Source organism: Poromitra crassiceps, assembly GCF_964638095.1.
Source record: "Poromitra crassiceps genome assembly, chromosome: 17".
Lineage (NCBI taxonomy): Eukaryota > Metazoa > Chordata > Actinopteri > Beryciformes > Melamphaidae > Poromitra > Poromitra crassiceps.
In genome coordinates this window covers 31788178-31808872 of record NC_139635.1, presented here as the reverse complement: position 1 = coordinate 31808872, position 20695 = coordinate 31788178, and the positions used below count along the sequence as shown (strand labels likewise).

Here is a 20695-nt window from a genome sequence, read left to right as displayed (position 1 = left end):
CAGAGCCAGCGACCAGGGGCCCTGTCAGGAAATGGTAAAACACAATGCACGGGTTTTATCACCAGGAGATACCAAAGAGTGTGTGTGATTGGGTGAAGATTCAATTTTAGATTGTAGAATATATCTACTTACAACTTAGCTATTTTAAGACCGTCACCCACAACACACAAAATCCAATGCTGTAAAATGACAATACAATCAGTATTACAAAATCACAACCATTTTGTTGAAATATTTGTCTTTGCTATTTGAGCTTAGCTAGAGGAGAATGCCTTGGGGGGAGCAGATGGTAAGATATCAGGTAAGCTCAGTGGCTTCTCTAATTAAACCTAATTAATTGGTACTTGACGGTTTGTTCTGAGAGCCTGAGGCCTTCCAACCACACCGCTGAAAATAGGATTTAGATAGCTATTACTAAAGCTTTCAGACTGTATGGACTCAGTCACATCTAATCCAAGTCTTATCTCACATGTCAGAGATATGGCCATGACACGTGCCAGGAATAGAGCACCGACATACTGACAACAAGCACACCATAAACCAAAAATGAGTTCATTTTTGTAATTCCTACAGTAGCCATCCATTTTGGAAAGTTCATTACTTAGTAGGCCTATCTCTAACAGATAGTGGCTCTATAAGTTTTTTCGTGTTTCCAAAAAAGACCATGCATGTCTTGAGTTTTATTTCATTTCATTTTGTGTCACTTATCACATGGCTGATACCTCATTTTGGTGATGAAAATATGAATGAATGTATATATTTAGATGGGCAGGTATTATTTATATGTTTGGTTGGGTATTGTGTGCATGCACACTGCAGCACATCAGATACTGAGGATCGCCACTCTCAGTGTTGTACCTAACCATTAATTAATCAATTAAGAGGTAGGCTTGGACTGGTGATAAATGTTGTCACTTTTGTAGATGTATGTTTTATACGTCTGGTTCAACCAGGTTGTTTTGGGGGTCTTATTTTGTATTAAGGCTACATATCTATCAAAGGTCACTATATTGACGATTGTTTATTTTGGGGATACCAATATACATCTTTTACTTTATACTGTAAATCTATACATATAATTACATCTATACTTATACTAGCCTGGGTAAACCCAGGCTCCACGTGACCTCTATGTGCTATCAGTCACAAAGAAACTTATGCTACAGGCATAGCCTGTGACATCACGTTGAAGGCTGGGTTTACCCAGCCTATACTTATACAGGATGTCTGAACCTCTGTAATGTTTATGTTTTATTCATTTTTTGGATGTACAGTATGTAAACACACTTCAAAAACTCATTTTTACAACAAACCTCCTTAAACCTCAAACGCCCACCGAGTTCACTGGTGCTGTCGGCTGGTTTCAAATTAAAACATGTGACGTGTGATGTTTTGATGGTGCCGACGCAGCAGATGCTGCGCCTTCAGGTGACAGTGGATCCTATAACATCCCATGTTGTGCTCCCCTTCCTCTACACAGCATGTTCTCATCTCTGTGTACAAGACACTCCCCCATGTTATGGGAGATAATGTGTGTGTGTGTGTGTGTGTGTGTGTGTGTATGTGTGTGTGTGTGTGTGTGTGTGTGGGGGGGGGGGGGGGGGGGTGCTTGGTACTTTCCTATCTATGTTTTTCCAAAATGTAGCCTAGATGTTGCTGGTCCATCTGGGCCCTGTCATGCAGATCAGAGAGAGACCTGCTCTGGGCCAAGTTCTCTCCCCTCCTCAGCACACGGTCCCACAGCCTTTCTGCCTGGCTGGACCACTTAATTGACTCCTTGTACAAACATGAGTTAATCGAACTGGTCTTGACAGATGTGTATTATATTGTTTGGCTTTTACTGTATTTGAAAGAGGTAAATCTGCACTGCGTGTATTAACACATGCGCCTAATCCATAATGTGTCATAGAGGGATAGAAAGATCTCTTTTTCCTAAGATCTCTGTGCATACAGTTGAGTGAATACCAGTGCAGGGTGCGTACTGAACGTTGATGAGTGACTGAAGATGTGAAAATATGGGAAGGTGGGACAAGTGTTTATTTTACCAAGCAGTTAACTGTCATCTTCTCTTCTCTCTCTCTCTCTCTCGCTCTCTTTCTCTCTCTCTCTCACATGCACACACACTCACTTTCTTATCTCGCTCTCTCTCACTCTGAAGAATTCCCAGTGGTCTGTTCATTATTGTGTGTTTGTTTTGGTGTTTCTGCCTGGCTGACAGGCAGCCTGTGACTGTGAGGGTCTGGGTATAGGCCCATGCAAAAAGCACCATGGACAGCGATGGATGGTGAAATGTGTTATGGTAACAACTGGAACTCCTTTCTCTTATTTTGAAACATTTCATATTTGAGACATTGCTTTATAGAAATTGGCCACTGGTGAGAAGTCGAAACATTGTTTTCTTAATGAGACTTGGTTTCAAAACATTTAAATCCAACCCTTGAGATGGATTTAAAGTTATGACCATGAAATTTGCTTTTCACTAAAAGTAGCCTAGGCCTAAAACTATTTGTCCCCCTCTCTTGATCCTCTTGATGAGTCATGGACCGTTTAGAGGAGGAGCATAATAACCTTGACAAGTGAATAACTTTCTCAACTAATTGCACATACACTCCTTCCGTTAAGACCCCCCCCGACTTATCCAAATGACAAAGGCCATGGAAAATTCTCTCTGTTTCCCAATGACTGGCCCTGGGACATTCAACTTGACAGTTGCAACCATGGGTTGCAACACATCCACAGTGCACTGAAAATAGCTCGCTGTTTTGTCTTATGTGAAACGTTAGCCTCACATTAAGTAATTTCACTGCGAGGAGAATGGTCCTAATTTCACCCATCACAATAAGCTCTTCCTCCAACAGAACGACCAAAGAAGATTTGCTGAACCATTAGCCCGCAGTAATGAAATAAAGATGCATGTGAAAAATGATTTCTATCACTCCTGTCCCCATAGAGTCTGATCTGTGTACAACAACAGACACATTTAAACAGCTTGGCATCCATTTAGACTCGACTTGAATCAGACCGACACTCTGTCAACAGTCTAGACATCTTGTCCATTCAGCCCCTGTGACACTAATGCTGAAAATTATTTTTCATAAAGGTAAATCAACAAAACAATACTGTGTGTGTGTGTGTGTGGGGGGGGGGGGGGGGGGGGGGGGATTATTCTGAGAACTTACTTCTAAGAGTAGGGCCTTGTGGGCCAAATTCATTTAAACATCTACGTAGGTTAACTTTGAAACCCCATGACTCACTCCATTTTCTATAACATCCAAGCTACAGTTTCTACAGGTGCTAAAATAGCCCTGCGGATAGTTACGTCAGATCCTGTGTATTGGTAAATGATAAAAATCTGATAGAAAGAAGACCTATTTGTCAAGTTCATGACGTTCTTATCTGTACAATAACACTAATTAGATTTCCTCATCTCTGATGACAGTCTTTGATAAGGCTCATGGGAGTTCTTGGAGCTTCAGCTCAGATAATGTGGTGATCTCAGTTTTTTTTTCTGTTATTGTTTCAGGTCATATGATGACTAAGACTTGGCCAGGTATCCCAGAGCTGCATTCATCTGAATAACAGAAAATGAAGTTTATTCCATCATGAGCTGCTGCAAAATAATGATGATAAGAAGTTTCAATCTGAATGGTTTCTGTCCACCTTGTTTATTCCTCATGGAAACTAAACTACATATAATAACTTTTAGAAGGACAAAATGTCACATCCAATAAAATAAGTAAGTCCATAGTCCAATAAAATAAGTAAAACATGTCACATACAAATGCCACATATTAATGTTGCATCGAAAGTATATGTCTCTATAGAAATATTATAGGAATAGAACAAGAGAAAAAAAAATGAAGTAGCCCACACCATGTGCTATTACCTCACCTGTCGAGGGACTACGGATGGAAATTAGCTAAGGCTATAATCCGGCACATTTACATGCAAATGTTCATTAATGCTGCACTGTCCCTGAAATAAATAAATAAATAAATAAAATAAATAAAAATTGAGTGTACTACTCACATAATAAGCAGGGTGAAGTGAAGAAGAAGTGAAGGGCAAATCAATCTAAACTCAGTTTACCCACGTTTTTAATTACAGAATACATATAAAATGTATAGACTATGCATGCCTTATTTATTTGTTTGTTTTGTTTGTTTGTTTGTTTGTTTGTTTATTTGTTTATTAAGCAGACTTTGTTTGTGACTGTCCACCTGAGCGGTTTGAGAAACGCATCAAACCTCCCTCTTGCTGACGTCAGAGCCGCCAATAGCTTCTCCTCGGTTCGCTCACAAGCGCCTCCGAGTGCCTGCTGGAGAAGATACGAGAGAGGAGGAGGAGCTGTCAAAGAGTTAGAGTTTCCCAGGAAAAAAGAAGTCCTTTAGGAAAAGTTCAAAGTTTTTCTTTGAGTTGAATCAAGTCTATCGTCCTACACTGACACGGAATGACACCTTTGTATTGGCGGCGGACCAACGAAAGGCTGTGAAAACACGATGGCAACAACACAGTTTGTAACGTGGATCACTCTCACCTCTCTGCTCTGCCTGGGCTCCTGTCTGCCGGAAAAGAAAGGTAAGTCAAGGAACTTATTTTATTACATTATAGACGTCACGTAGCTGTGTAGCAGCAGGCTAGTAGGGTAATAGTAGTACTGTAGTAGTGGCAAAAGCTTCCCTCAGTGTTTGTCCAGCGTTGCTTCATGGAAACAAACTATTCAAACAGTAGAAACTTGATCCTCCGTGGGAAAAGTTTCACGCCAGCCTCTCGCTTAGGCTGTGACCTGGCATAAGCTACACAGAGTGGCTGCAAATACGTGTGTAATGTTAGCTAGCTACGACTACTCTGCTAGTAATACAGTTGTATATATTTTAGAAACTATATGTGCCTGGTGAGAGGAAAGTTTTTGCCAATGAGTTCGTTGCGCAAATACGCATCCCTCTCTGCCACATCCCGTGTGAAATCAAATCACGACCCAAAGTAGGCTACGCAAATTTGCACCAGATTGATGCTGCTGCAGGGAGGGAGGGGATGTGGATTGTGCAATTACTGGCGCATTTACCAGGCCCTTGAGCAAATGTGTTTTATTTATTTTATTTTATTTTTATTTTTTTGCAGTATTTGTGAGCAGAGATGGTGGGAGCATTGCCCCCCCCATCAACCATTGTGCAATATGCCTACACTGTTTGACATATTTAGTTAAAACACACACACACACACACACACACACACACACACACACACACACACACTGACACACGCACACACCACACACACACACACACACACACACACACACACACACACACGCACACACGCACACACGCGCAGAGTAAAAGTGCATTTGATTATTTTGCTAACTTCTCCTTGTACTTTGGACCTCACATTGATGATTGACATTGCCATATTTTCTCATTTGAGTTTGAGATGTCCTTCCCGCTCACTACCCAGCTGTGTACATCTATTTTTTGGGTGTATATATACAGTATATTTTAAACATCCTCTTGCATGACAAGCAGCTGATGTGTGCATGTGCGCAGTCTGCATCAGGGAAAGGAAATCAGGTCAAAATATGAACACGCATTACTTCTTTACTTTGGACTGAAAAGTTGCTTTTGATATGTAGTCCAACCTAAGCCAGGTAGGTATAAACAATAGGCCTACATGAGGCTGAAAGGTATAAAACAAGGAGGATGGAACCCGGCTCATGGATTGTCTTGGCCTGCTTGTTTCAGTCTCCTGGCCCTGAAGTAAAGGTCATAAAGACACAAGCTGCACTGTTTTGACTGTTACTTTAATGCTTCTTGCATGCTTTCAACAACATCCAACATTCCACAAATTGATGCCCTGCAGTATTGTTTTAAAAGTAGAACAAGGGCTGGGCAATAAATTAATATTATATCAATATCATGATATGAGACTCGATATCGTCTTAGATTTTTGGATGGTAATATCGTGATATTGCGTAGGTGTTGTCTTTTCCTGGTTTTAAAGGCTGCATTACAGAAGCACGAGTGATGTAATTTTGTGAACTTATCAGACTTAGCCACTTAGTCATTATATCCACATTACTGATGGTTATTTATCAAAAACCACCTTACTATATGGGAATGAGTCTTGAATGAAGACAATAAATTCAGCAGGAATGTCAGTGGTTCGAATGAAATTCCAAATGAGAAAAGTCATTCCGAATGTGCTGAGTAAGGTTTCACAGTGTGAGTCAGGTCTGGGAAAGGGCAGGTGTCGGGAGGAGAGAAAGTGGCCGGAGGACAGGAACCACTTTAATCCCCCGTGACCTTTACTTCCTGTTTTCATCAGTCATCGCTGTCCCGGCTCATTACGCTGTCGTCGTTGCCCATACTGTAAGCAGATAAGCAGCTATGGCAGCGCATTGCACATGCAGGTCGCTTCTTATCCTCAGCAAGTTACAGCTTTGTAGAGAAACCATAACAAATCAAACGTGTTTGTGAGCCAAAAAGACAAATATTTCTGGGCTGCTAAACAAACTAGACAGCACACATTTTACCCAGCAGAAGGAGTCTCCGACATTAAACAAGGATTTTTTGGATTATATTAAAGAATAAGAAATCGCTGTAATGCTGTAATGCTCGTTATGGTAATTGCAGTATAATTGGATTTAATTAATGTTCCTTTTTGGCCACTCGTCCAGTTGTTCCATTTCCAGGCAAATGTGAGTTGCACAATATGGTCAGAGAGAGTTTTTGTTGTTGTTGTTTGGCCAGGGGCTGAGACAGATGTTGCTGTGTGGCACGCAGTGTTTTTCCCAGCACACAGTGTCCAAAATGTTCCAACTGATTTGGACGAGGTGCAAATTATGTTGCAATTATGTCCCGAAGGCATCAGCAGTCCACCGCCCTCTCATTTAGCCAAAAATGCTCAAATGCAATTAAAAAACAACAACCAAATGCTTGGATAAAAGACGAGTAAAGACAAGTAACACATGAATTAATTTGAGTTATTTATTCGAGAAAGGGTGGCTCAAGGATGCCACAATGAGTTCATGAGGTTGTGCCACCCAGTTAGCAGATGGCTCATCCATTAAGCTGAACTCAGAAGGAAACCTAGGAATGGATGAGAGAGGCTATTCCTCAGTAATGATGACATGTTGACGAGCTGGAGTGTGTATTTTCAGGTGTCGCATCTCTCTCTCTGCATCCCTGCTGCACTGCCACGTTTACTTCCTACATAGTTGGTATCATTTAAAAAATTACGATACCCCAAACGTGATACCGATACCATAAGAGTACTTCATTTGATACACCCCCCCCCCCCTTTTTTTTAGCAATATACTTTTGAATGTTTTGGTGTCATCTTGCCGAACTGCCAATTCCGTCACACACACAGTGCTCGACTTCACCACGACAGACTGTATGGGTTGTAGCTGCTGCGGTATAGTGGGCCAATCACACGTCACATTAAATCGAAGAAAGCTTGCGGTGATTGGCTGGCTGCGAGCAAAACCATACAAATAGTATTTTTTTTCTAGATCTGTGTGCAAAAAGGATCGAATGCATGCAGGCTTCCTTTGACTGGAGAAGTTTCGATACTAGGTTATTGGATTATTTGGGCCGATACCTTTGGTATCGAGTACCAGCCCTATTCAAATAATATCGATAGTATCGAGTACATTAGTGGCAAAAATGAACTTAAAGTCCCCTTTTAGTTCTCTCGAGTGGATCTGAACGTATTTATTGGATGTTGCTATCCTGTATGGGGGATGCATTAAGGCTGCAGATGATTTTGAGATCTGATCATGCACGTCCGCAGCAGCCAAGCTCTCTCTCTGTCCCACAGGAAGAAGCCCACCTGCCACTGGTCCAGGCAGTGACAGCCTGGCAGGGCATGAAGGAGGCTGTGGGAGTCAGGCAGGACCTGCTGAATCATAGAAACTCCTCGTCCTGCGTGCTGGCATTCTCACTTATTAGCTGTCATCATCTGCGGGGGAAGTTGTTCAGAAAGCCCACCTTTTCCTCCAGCAGCCAATGGGAAGTAATAACTGCGCTAACTCACAGGATCACAGGCTCAAAGTGACGTGGCATCGCCATCGATTGGATGCGACCGGGTCTTTTTTTTTCATGCCCACTCAGATATTTCTAAAACACTTGTATATTTTCAGTGTCGTATCTGTCTCTCTTCCAGGCTGCCGGAGTGCAGATATGAGGCGGAACTGCCTGAGGCCCCCCTCTGCCTGTAACTGGGCTATGAACTGCCTGAGGGCCCCCTCTGCCTGTAACTGGGCTATGAACTGCCTGAGGGCCCCCTCTGCCTGTAACTGGGCTATGAACTGCCTGAGGGCCCCCCTCTGCCTGTAACTGGGCTATGAACTGCCCGAGGCCCCCCTCTGCCTGTAACTGGGCTATGAACTGCCTGAGGCCTCCCTCTGCCTGTAACTGGGCTATGAACTGCCTGAGGCCTCCCTCTGCCTGTAACTGGGCTATGAACTGCCTGAGGCCACCCTCTGCCTGTAACTGGGCTATGAACTGCCTGAGGGCCCCCTCTGCCTGTAACTGGGCTATTAACTGCCTGAGGGCCCCCCTCTGCCTGTAACTGGCCTATGAACTGCCTGAGGCCACCCTCTGCCTGTAACTGGGCTATGAACTGCCCGAGGCCCCCCTCTGCCTGTAACTGGGCTATGAACTGCCCGAGGCCCCCCTCTGCCTGTAACTGGGCTATGAACTGCCTGAGGCCCCCCTCTGCCTGTAACTGGGCTATGAACTGCCCGAGGCCACCCTCTGCCTGTAACTGGGCTATGAACTGCCCGAGGCCCCCCTCTGCCTGTAACTGGGCTATGAACTGCCCGAGGCCACCCTCTGCCTGTAACTGGGCTATGAACTGCCTGAGGGCCCCCTCTGCCTGTAACTGGGCTATGAACTGCCTGAGGCCCCCCTCTGCCTGTAACTGGGCTATGAACTGCCTGAGGCCCCCCTCTGCCTGTAACTGGGTTATAAACTGCCTGAGGCCACCCTCTGCCTGTAACTGGGCTATGAACTGCCTGAGGCCCCCCTCTGCCTGTAACTGGGCTATGAACTGCCTGAGGCCCCCCTCTGCCTGTAACTGGGCTATGAACTGCCTGAGGGCCCCCCTCTGCCTGTAACTGGGCTATGAACTGCCTGAGGGCCCCCCTCTGCCTGTAACTGGGCTATGAACTGACTGAGGCCCCCCTCTGCCTGTAACTGGGCTATGAACTGCCTGAGGCCCCCCTCTGCCTGTAACTGGGCTATGAACTGCCTGAGGCCCCCCTCTGCCTGTAACTGGGCTATGAACTGCCTGAGGCCTCCCTCTGCCTGTAACTGGGCTATGAACTGCCCGAGGCCCCCCTCTGCCTGTAACTGGGTTATAAACTGCCTGAGGGCCACCCTCTGCCTGTAACTGGGTTATAAACTGCCTGAGGGCCCCCCTCTGCCTGTAACTGGGTTATAAACTGCCTGAGGGCCACCCTCTGCCTGTAACTGGGTTATAAACTGCCTGAGGGCCACCCTCTGCCTGTAACTGGGCTATGAACTGCCTGAGGGCCACCCTCTGCTTGTAACTGGGTTATAAACTGCCTGAGGGCCACCCTCTGCCTGTAACTGGGCTATGAACTGCCTGAGGGCCACCCTCTGCTTGTAACTGGGTTATAAACTGCCTGAGGCCTCCCTCTGCCTGTAACTGGGTTATAAACTGCCTGAGGGCCACCCTCTGCCTGTAACTGGGTTATAAACTGCCTGAGGGCCACCCTCTGCCTGTAACTGGGCTATGAACTGCCTGAGGGCCACCCTCTGCCTGTAACTGGGTTATAAACTGCCTGAGGGCCACCCTCTGCCTGTAACTGGGCTATGAACTGCCTGAGGGCCACCCTCTGCTTGTAACTGGGTTATAAACTGCCTGAGGGCCACCCTCTGCTTGTAACTGGGCTATGAACTGCCCGAGGCCACCCTCTGCCTGTAACTGGGTTATAAACTGCCTGAGGGCCACCCTCTGCTTGTAACTGGGCTATGAACTGCCCGAGGCCACCCTCTGCCTGTAACTGGGCTATAAACTGCCTGAGGCCCCCCTCTGCCTGTAACTGGGCTATGAACTGCCTGAGGCCACCCTCTGCCTGTAACTGGGCTATGAACTGCCTGAGGCCACCCTCTGCCTGTAACTGGGCTATGAACTGCCTGAGGCCTCCCTCTGCCTGTAACTGGGCTATGAACTGCCCGAGGCCCCCCTCTGCCTGTAACTGGGTTATAAACTGCCTGAGGCCCCCCTCTGCCTGTAACTGGGCTATGAACTGCCTGAGGCCACCCTCTGCCTGTAACTGGGCTATGAACTGCCTGAGGCCCCCCTCTGCCTGTAACTGGGCTATGCACTGCCTGAGGCCCCCCTCTGCCTGTAACTGGGCTATGAACTGCCTGAGGGCCCCCCTCTGCCTGTAACTGGGCTATGAACTGACTGAGGCCCCCCTCTGCCTGTAACTGGGCTATGAACTGACTGAGGCCCCCCTCTGCCTGTAACTGGGCTATGAACTGCCCGAGGGCCCCCCTCTGCCTGTAACTGGGCTATGAACTGCCTGAGGGCCACCCTCTGCCTGTAACTGGGCTATGAACTGCCTGAGGCCACCCTCTGCCTGTAACTGGGCTATGAACTGCCTGAGGGCCCCCTCTGCCTGTAACTGGGCTATGAACTGCCTGAGGCCCCCCTCTGCCTGTAACTGGGCTATGAACTGCCTGAGGCCACCCTCTGCCTGTAACTGGGCTATGAACTGCCTGAGGCCCCCCTCTGCCTGTAACTGGGCTATGAACTGACTGAGGCCACCCTCTGCCTGTAACTGGGCTATGAACTGACTGAGGCCACCCTCTGCCTGTAACTGGGCTATGAACTGCCTGAGGCCCCCCTCTGCCTGTAACTGGGCTATGAACTGCCTGAGGCCCCCCTCTGCCTGTAACTGGGCTATGAACTGACTGAGGCCCCCCTCTGCCTGTAACTGGGCTATGAACTGCCCGAGGCCCCCCTCTGCCTGTAACTGGGCTATGAACTGACTGAGGCCACCCTCTGCCTGTAACTGGGCTATGAACTGCCTGAGGCCACCCTCTGCCTGTAACTGGGCTATGAACTACCTGAGGCCACCCTCTGCCTGTAACTGGGCTATGAACTGACTGAGGCCACCCTCTGCCTGTAACTGGGCTATGAACTGCCCGAGCCCCCCCTCTGCCTGTAACTGGGCTATGAACTGCCTGAGGCCACCCTCTGCCTGTAACTGGGCTATGAACTGCCTGAGGCCACCCTCTGCCTGTAACTGGGCTATGAACTGCCTGAGGCCACCCTCTGCCTGTAACTGGGCTATGAACTGACTGAGGCCACCCTCTGCCTGTAACTGGGCTATGAACTGACTGAGGCCACCCTCTGCCTGTAACTGGGCTATGAACTGCCTGAGGCCACCCTCTGCCTGTAACTGGGCTATGAGATAACCTGTGAAAGATCAAACTAATCACAGGGACATGTCGCGGCTAAACCCTTAATCCCTAATGCCAGCCTCTCAGGCTGGCGTTGGCACAGGCTAACCCGCTTACACCAATATGCTTTGTCTCACAGAGTTAATGTCTTCTTCTAGTTCTCGACAGAACGAGATTGGAAGATAATATTATGGGCTGAAGTCCAGCTCCATCGTTCCTGTAAATGTACTCTGCATCTTGCACACCTGCAGAAGTTGCCCATGCAGCTGAATCACCATGGCAAACTTTCGATCCCATCTATTGCTGCAATGCATTTGAGCATTGTTCTGAGTAAGTGCTTTTCCCTCTGCATTGCGTTGGCTTCCAGCAGCAGCAGGCCAACCTCCTTCATCAATCACCTCTTTTCTCTCTCCATCGCTTTCACAAAACCAGATCTTTTCTTTTCATTAAAGCCCACTCTCTGGGATTAGATGGATGGCGGTAGTGAAATATAGGTTATGATCCTCTGTAATCGGAGAATCTCAAGTCTGGTTTCTAGGGTTCGGAGGGGTTCTGCTGCTGCTGCTGCTGCTGCTGCTGCTGCTGCTGCTCGCACTGTACCTACCTCTGACGACCTTCCCAGACTTCCATCTGCTAGAGCCATGGGTTGGGGTGGGGGGGGGGGGCGTGGGAGCTGGGGGAGAATTCCTCTCCCCCTCCCTCCCTCCCCCCCCCCCTGCTTCCCTGCTTTGATAAACTGCACTAGGTCTGAGTGGCAGAGATTTTACTTTTAGCAGGCGAGCTGGAGGATTTCGGTTACACTGAGGGACAATGGTGCCTCTGTCAGGGCAGGTTATCTGGCTGGCAGCACGGATACTTTGGTGGAGATCTGTGGCGTGCAACAGACACAGCCCAGGCTAGACACGCAAAGCCATCCAGATGGAGACACAGAAAGGAAGCAACTTTTGTTATTCCGCTTACTTTCATTTTACCGTAAAGAACACATCTTTAGGCAGTTCATCCATCGTTAAGCCCTAAAAATCGAGCAGTTCCGCAATTGATAGTAGCAGTTTGTTCGTTGCACGTTTGGTTCAGTAAAAACAACCAAGCCTTTTACGTATTGCTTTCATTTATGAGATAAATACTTAATGAGATAAGCAATTACTACTAACATGCTACATCAATGCTTTCAATTATGTGAAACAATCCCTCTTCCTCCTAGAAGTGTGCATTGTGTTGTCGTGTCTCTGGAGAACGCTGCAGCCACAAAACATATAGTTTGTGGTTTTGTGTACAACCACCACCGCGTGGAGGGAGTCAGTGACCTGTCTGGACGTGGTTACTCATTGAACTGATTTGTGTGCGTTGTTTATACGTGGTAACAAAGTCATCCTCTGCCTTTATGGCCTTTTCCAGGATCTTTCCATAGAGTCTCTCCAGTGGAAAGAGAGCCAGGAATTCAGGCTGGAAAAAAACCCCTCCTGCTATCGTCCCATCTCATCTCATCAGGTGCCGTGTCGTGTTAACAGGGAAAAGAGGCCAAGACTGCTCCAATAGAGTCATTAGCCCACCTTTTGTACGTCTTATCTATTACAGCATATCTCTTACTGAGGACACCGGAGGGATGGTCTATGCTTTCATGAGTTTACATGGTTATGGCTAGGGATGTCCGATATTATCGGCCTACCGATATTATCGGCCGATATTAGCACAAAAAATCGATATCGGAAAATATCGGTATCGGTTTTCATGCCGATATTTTTTTTTTTTTTTTAAATACAGGGGGAGTCTCACTGAGAGCAATGCTCTCTTTTTCAGGAGTGCCCTGTTCACATTCACACACACATTCATACCTGGAAGCTGACCAGTACAACCACAGTCTGATCTGTTGGCCACTGAGCAGCTCCACTGGAGCGGTTGGGGTTAAGGGCCTTGCTCAAGGGCACCTCAGTGGTGGTAATGAGGGAGGGGCAAGCGCTGCCTTTTCACTTTCCCCACCCAGATTTATCCTGCCGGTCCCGGGGATTGAACCGACGACCTTCTGGTCACAAGCTCGCTTCTCTAACACTTACAACTTTAACACAACATGCATATTATATATTAAACTCTTCAGCTACATTAAGCTACATTATGTAACTTGTTACGTGAATTTTTGGTGGAAAAAAAGCCCGCTTATATCGGTATCGGTTGATATCGGTTGATATCGGTATCGGAAATTAAGAGTTGGACATTATCGGATATCGGTAAAAAAGCCAATATCGAACATCCCTAGTTATGGCCAGTTGAGTTTAATCCCTATTGAGAAAGAAAATAATTACCATATCATTAGAAGACATAAATCAATGCAGCAATCATTTTCTTTGCAAATAAGCATGTGTTTGCTCTAGCGGAATGCCTTTTGTTGTCAATCTAATCTTATTATAATAACACATGACTATATAACACTAATATTGAACATCAGTAATATTTGCATTACTCTGTGTTCAAAGTTCAATCCAGGCCAAAGCAGTAATATACAATAGGTGATGTAGCAATCTATTTTTACTGGGTGAGCAGCCGTTTCTGATAGTCCTCGTTTTGTTGTATGTACAGTATGTTTGCATATAGTAGAGCTTTGACAATAGTGTTTTAAAACAAGTCTAAACAGGAGTAACGTTACATCAAAAACATGGTTGCCTTCTTCGTAACCACTAATAATGGTTATCGGCAGCCAGGTATTTACGCACTTGTCACAATACGTGATGGAACCTTAGAACACTGATGTCAGCTGGAGTCATTGGACAAGTCGTTCGTTACCATATTTTATTTCTGTGGTGAATAAATTCGATTTTTGTCCGTTTATAAATGTTGAATAGCATTTAGAACAGACTTGATAGGCTTTTAGTGTCTTGTCAGGCTAAAATCACTGGCGTAGTTTTGTCAAACAGAGTATCGTAAGCCAAGATGGAAAGTGGGCACACACACACCGAGTGTGTTTCCATCCTGGAGGCCTCTGTCTCCGCTCAGCTAAAAAACCATGGCACTGTCACACAGCAAAACCTCACTCCGCTCCGCTCAGCTCAACTGAGAAGGACAGTGAACAGAAATAGTCTGTGGCTCGTTTTCTCTCTCTCAGCAGTCAGCCCATTTGCCAGAATAAAATGTCAGCATTGTACGTTTCTGGAATCCACGGAAATGTAATATATGAACATTTCTGAACGAAAATACGTTTCATATCACGTTTCTATATGTGAATATTAACGTTATACGCGTCATCTAGCCTAATGACTGTCTCATGTTGAAGTAGACTACGTCACCGGTTTGGCCGACTTGTAGCAAGCAAGATATCACCAGTTCGACTCCCGAGGAAGGCACGTCGTGTTTTTACTTTCAGTTTGAACCCAAACCATAACCATAACCATCTTGCTTTGTTGCCTAACCATAACCAAGTTGTTTTACTTGTCTAAACATAATAACAAATGTTGTTTTATTGCTAAACATAACCAAGGTTGTTTTATGCGTTTAACGTTGGAAAGGGAGGGAGGTTTTCGAGCCTAATTAACAAACTTTTTTTTTTTTCTAATTTATGTTGATATTCTACATTCCCTGCCTGGTAGAGCTGCAACGATAAATCGATTAGTTGATGGACAGAAAATTTATCGACAACAACTATTTTGGTAATGGATTCATCCTTTTGAGTAATTTTTTAAGAAAAAAAGTCAAAATTCTCTGATTCCACCTTCTTCACCTTAAATGTGAACTCCTCTATGACAGTAAACAGAATATCTTTGGGTTGTGGACAAAATAAGACATTTGAGGACGTCATCTTGGGCTTTGGGAAACACTGAACGACATTTTTCACCATTTTCTGATATTTTATAGACCAACTAATTGATTAATCGGAAAAATAATCGACAGATTAATCGATAATGAAAATAATCGTTAGTTGCAGCCGGATTCCCTGCGTTTTCAGACATGTAAAATGACAATTGGGTTGCTTCTCAGAGTAGGGATACGTTGGTACATTTGTATTCAGTACTCAAATCTGTGGATCTTCATGTCATAATGACAAAGTAGTGTTGACAGATGACAGTGAGACAGACAGGGGCAGGGGCGGACTGGGATCATAATTCAGGCCGGGCATTAGATACCAAGCAGGCCAGGCTGATACGGGCCGACGCGCGTGCCGGCGTCCGAAGGGCGGCGGCGAAAAATTTGGGGCGTTTGAAGCTCAATTTGGGCCGTTTGAAGCCCAATTTGGGCCGTTTGAAGCCAGATTTGGGTCGTTTAAAGCCAGATTTGGGCTGTTTGAAGCCCAATTTGGGCCGTTTGAAGCCCAATTTGGGCCGTTTTCATTCATTTTTTTTTCATTCATTTACCTTTATTTATTCAGGAAAGGTCAGTTGAGAGCGCAAGCCCTCTTTTACAATGACGCCCTGACATTGAAGAACAATTTGGGCCAAGTCCAATTTTACAATGAGATGCACCCACTTTAAACCTGAATAAAGTAATAAAACCACTAGTAAACCAGTAGGCGGCGCCTGGCCTGCTGTTCAGTGAGTGGCCTGGCCTAGCCTGCAAAAAAAAAAAAATTTTTTTTTTTTTTTTTTTTTTTTTTTTTGCAGGCCAGGCCAGGCCAGGCCACCGGGCATTTGCCCGACGTGCCCGATTATGCAGTCCGCCACTGGACAGGGGTTACGCACAGATCAAAGTAAGAATCGCTGCAGGGCAGAAAAACAAGCATGTCAAGACTGCACAAACAAACATCAGAAGGACAGGGTGAGATCTTTGACTTTGGGTGTCCATGCCGTTGCTTCATCGCTCATCAAAGAGGCCTCTGCAGTATCTGTGTCCCTTCTAATTTCCTCCACTCCCCACTCTGCATACTGGAATCCACGAAGACCTAGGTGTGGTGTCTTCTCTTCGCCGCAGGTCTTTGTGAGGAGCATTGCTTCCAACGCCGCTTGCGCAAAAGAGCAATCCCCTCTAGGGACGAGAACAATGGCTTCACAAACAAATCTCCATCTCCGAATATTCCAAAAGAAAGCGCTGGTCGGAGGGTGGTGGCTGATCTCTGAATCGTGCTTCCCTAATAACATTTAGCCTCTTCCTGTGTGGTCCGTTGGCCCCCGTAAACTAAGTGGTGTGTTTAAGCTCTGACTCACTGTTGGCGGTTTTGGACCTTATGGTACATTATAGTTCATTTATCCAATTGTTGTTAATGAATTCCCTGCATCTGTCAGAAGATATTGGGATTGAGATCCAGGATGTTTAATTTCTAATTCCCCTTTGCAGACGGCGGAGAGGGGCCTTCCTGTATCACATCCTGATTAAAAGGCTGTTAAAGCTCTTCTAGTTAAACAGTCTTCACTTGAACCACACCATTATGCTTTTTGTCCTTCTTTATGCATTGGTTTTGGTTGTGATCTGTCTGTGTTTGTGCACCATGGTACTTTGGAAGTTGCGTATTTTCACACACACACCTGCAAGCAGTAGGATAGGAAACCTGTAACAAGACATTTCACACAGACAACAGTTTATCTTGGCTTGACTTTACTTGAGATGATTTAGTGTCATTCATCTTATGTTGCCAGTCTTTCTAGGGAATCCTGATCAGGCTTGTCCGTTATTTTTCATAACTTGATTACCTCTGAGTGAAGAGTGTTTGTTTTGCCTACTGTATGAGAACATTACACGCTTCATTACCTGGGTGCGGTTCCAGTGTCAATCAAGGTTTTTGTGACCTTCTGTTATTTAGCGTAATGCTACATAGTAGCGCACAGTAATAGAACTACCGGTAGTCACATAAAAACAGAAGCGCAGTGCCATATACTCTGCCCTCTGCAAGGGAAAGAACAACAGCTCCTCTAATGTCGTAACTTTTCAACTGAATTAAGAAGCAGCATAAACTCCAACGGAAACACTTGGATGCCGACAACGTGAAGAGAAAATAGTAGGAAAAGAGTAGGAAAATAGGAAACTTGCCACTAGAGTAGTACGGAGTTCCACACACGGGCAGAGTAAACATGGACAGACATGCAAAATGACTTGTTACCTGACACCTGTAAAGCCTCCAGGTCTCTTTCAGTCTAGACCTGTCACATCGATGAATAGGCCGAATATTGACAAGCTACAGAGCTGAGAGCGCAAAGCTTGGATTCCCGAACGTACTGTACATTAGGCTTGTTTTGGTATGGTTACCTTGGCTTCCTAACATGAGTCTCTTGTGCAGAATAATACCTTGGCTTCCTAACATGAGTCTCTTGTGCAGAATAATGTCATTAAGGTTGACAAATAGCCAAATATAAACAGGGCGAGTGTGTGCGAGCTAATGGGAGAACATGCACGAATGAAATACACAAAGAGAGAGGAAACTAAGAGATCAATGTATCGTTGTATAGACCAGACATGAACCTATGGCCCCTTCTCCATGGAAACCCCAAGTCTAGTTGAACAAAAGCTTCTTTATCTCTAGGCCTTGGTTGTCTGTCTTCCCTGACCTTAATGTGCTCTGTAGACATGACTTTAGACACTTTGTTATATAGCTTTGTGTCAACAACACTGAGGAGAAAGGCAGTGGTTCTCAAACCTTTTCATGTCATGGACCCCTCAACTGACACAGACCCCCATTTGATAAGATTTTGTCCAAGGGTCCCCCATCTGATATGATGGGTGTGTTTTAGATGTTTTATTACAGAAAGTGTATGAAACCCATGACCAAAGTAGTCATACATGCTGTCATTGTGTTACTTAGGGACGGAATTATAGTTCAAATGAATTGTTCTCCTTTTTGTTGGGGACCCCGTGGAACCCCCCCCCAAGGAGCGCTGGGGGTCCCCACTTTGAGAACCACTGCTCCAAGTTACGGAGGCTAGTAGCACAGAGTTAATTTAGCTGTTTTTGATCTATAAATAAGGATATCTAATCCTACAGACAAATATCAGTCGAGATAAATAACGTCTGCATCTCAGAAATGAACAAAAGTACACTGTTGGGGAAATGATTTATGAGTGATTTGATCGGTTCTGTAGATGCCCAAACAAAGGTTTGTCTTCAAAACCACAAGAGCCATGGAAACCAAACCGACAAATAATGGGTTCACAGACTGGTGCAGCGCGTTGCTGGGAAGTAAATCAGACGTTCCTCCTCATGACATAGCCCTGCCTGAATTACCACAATAATGATAGGGTTGCCGGCAGTGTGCTGTGGTGGGGGTGTGTGCTAGCGGAGGAGGAGACCTTTACAAGCCTGCAGCACTTCAAAAGGGATTTCATCAGCAGCGTTGTAAAATATGTTTTATCCCGGCCGTTTTATAGGTCGAGGATGACAGCGCCGCTCGTCAATAATACTGTGATCGTGGCGTACTGGGTTCCAGATGAACGAGTTGATCTCTGTGATTTGTTTGACTCCCAGAGCAGTAAAACATTATACACTCTCAACGCAACACGCCTTGTGGAGTGCCTTTTCTAATTGCTCGGTGTAAGTTTGAACAACACCGATGCTTCGTTGAGCTCAAAATTAATTTCCTGTTGGGAGCTTGAGCGGAACATGTTGTCATCATTGTAGCCAGAGGCCTGTAGAAAATGAAGAATTCTACATGCTTCACTGACAGCGATTTGCCTTCCATAAAAAAGAATGCAATTGACCCTCTCATTGCATGAATGCCCACAAAAGCATTATAGTCAAGGCCATGTATTCAACAACACACAGTACATGACTGAAGTATAGCTTCATGACACCCACAGCATGGTGTCAAAAGTATCCATAGAAAAAAGTGAAACGGATACAATACTTATTTGCAAAAGGTATCGATACGATCGATACAAAAAATGTAAATGGCAACAGTATTGATACCAGCAGTGCTTTCTCTTAAGCTGTGTTCACACCGAGATATTTATTTTTCACTCTGTCGCTTGATTCAACCCTTTGGAATCGCTCTGTCGCTCTGTTTAAATCGCTCATCAACAGGCACATGAATTGACGGACATGTGGGGGCTATAATGTTACGCAATGTCATGATGTTTGTCCACTACGAGCCACCGTAGATGTTTACAAGCTAAGCCTATCAGCGTGCTCCTAACGCGAGCTACATACCGGTAGTACAGACTTCACTTCATGTCAGCAGCCTGTCAATGCGGTTTGTTGCCACACAATAAACCAGCGGTTTGTTCCAAGCCAGTGTGATCCTTGACTCGCTCTCACACGGCAGCCAATCAGCGTTGAACAGCGAGCGACTGATGCCAGCGTATTTTCGCTCGAGTTGGGATATTTCATCTGGGGCGACGAGCGTATTTTCTCCCTATCGCTCTGTCTCTGTCGCTCGGACGCCCAGCGATTTTTCTCCCGGGCGAATATACGCTCAATCGCTCATTTGCATTGACTTTGTATGTAAACTCGATGCCAGCGAAAAACTTTAATAATAATAGGTCGGTGTGAACGCAGCTTTAATTGAAAAATCAAACTTGTTGCTTTAACGAGTTAAAAGTGTTCTGATGACTACAACAGGGGTAATCTGCTGTGTTGTGATAGGCTGATGACAAGAGCAGCAGGGGTAATGCTGTGTTGATAGACTGGTGGTGACTAGAGCAGGGGTAATGCTGTGTTGATAGACTGGTGACTAGAGCAGGGGTAATCTGCTATGTTGTCATAGGCTGATGACTAGAGCAGGGGTAATCTGCTGTGTTGTGATCGGCTGATGACTAGAGCAGGGGTAATCTGCTGTGTTGTCATAGGCTGATGACTAGAGCAGGGGTAATCTGCTGTGTTGTGATAGGCTGATGACTAGAGCAGGGGTAATCTGCTGTGTTGTGATAGGCTGATGACTAGAGCAGGGGTAATCTGCTGTGTTGTGATAGGCTGAGAGCAGGGGTAATCTGCTGTGTAAGTGCACAGTTTTTAATGGGTTTTTTTGGGCCTTGATTATGGAGAAGCGTGCGTCTGTCCGTCCACCTGTCTTCGTTTATTTTTATGCCTTGATGTGTTGTCATCCGCCCCGTATTGAGTATCCATATTTTCCTGGGTATCGGTAGCGGCAGTTATAAATTCTAGTATCGTGACTGACAACCAACCTATAACTGATCCGTTATCAATATCCAACACTCTCATCTTTCATCTGTATTATAGCTAACTGCTGCCGTTCAACAGCTATATTATCTAGATGGGGACATCATGGGCTCCATGATAGAAATACCCTGGAGTGCATAGTTGGACGGATGCCAGGCAGTGGGGATAAGCCCTGGATCTATTATCCACTGCATCAACAGCCTCTCCCTGAGCTGATTACAGTTTTTAATATGAAT

General features: G+C 45.4%; 1 protein-coding gene across 1 annotated transcript in view; it reads left to right on the top strand.

Moving 5' to 3' along the window:
- Positions 1-4326: 4326 nt before the first annotated feature.
- Positions 4327-20695, top strand: part of egfra (epidermal growth factor receptor a (erythroblastic leukemia viral (v-erb-b) oncogene homolog, avian)) — a 56285-nt gene continuing 39916 nt past the window's right edge. The window contains exon 1 of the mRNA XM_083653815.1: positions 4327-4578. Within this exon, the coding sequence (XP_083509941.1) occupies positions 4500-4578 (79 nt within the window). The 5' untranslated portion in view covers positions 4327-4499. The remainder of the gene's footprint in view (positions 4579-20695) is intronic.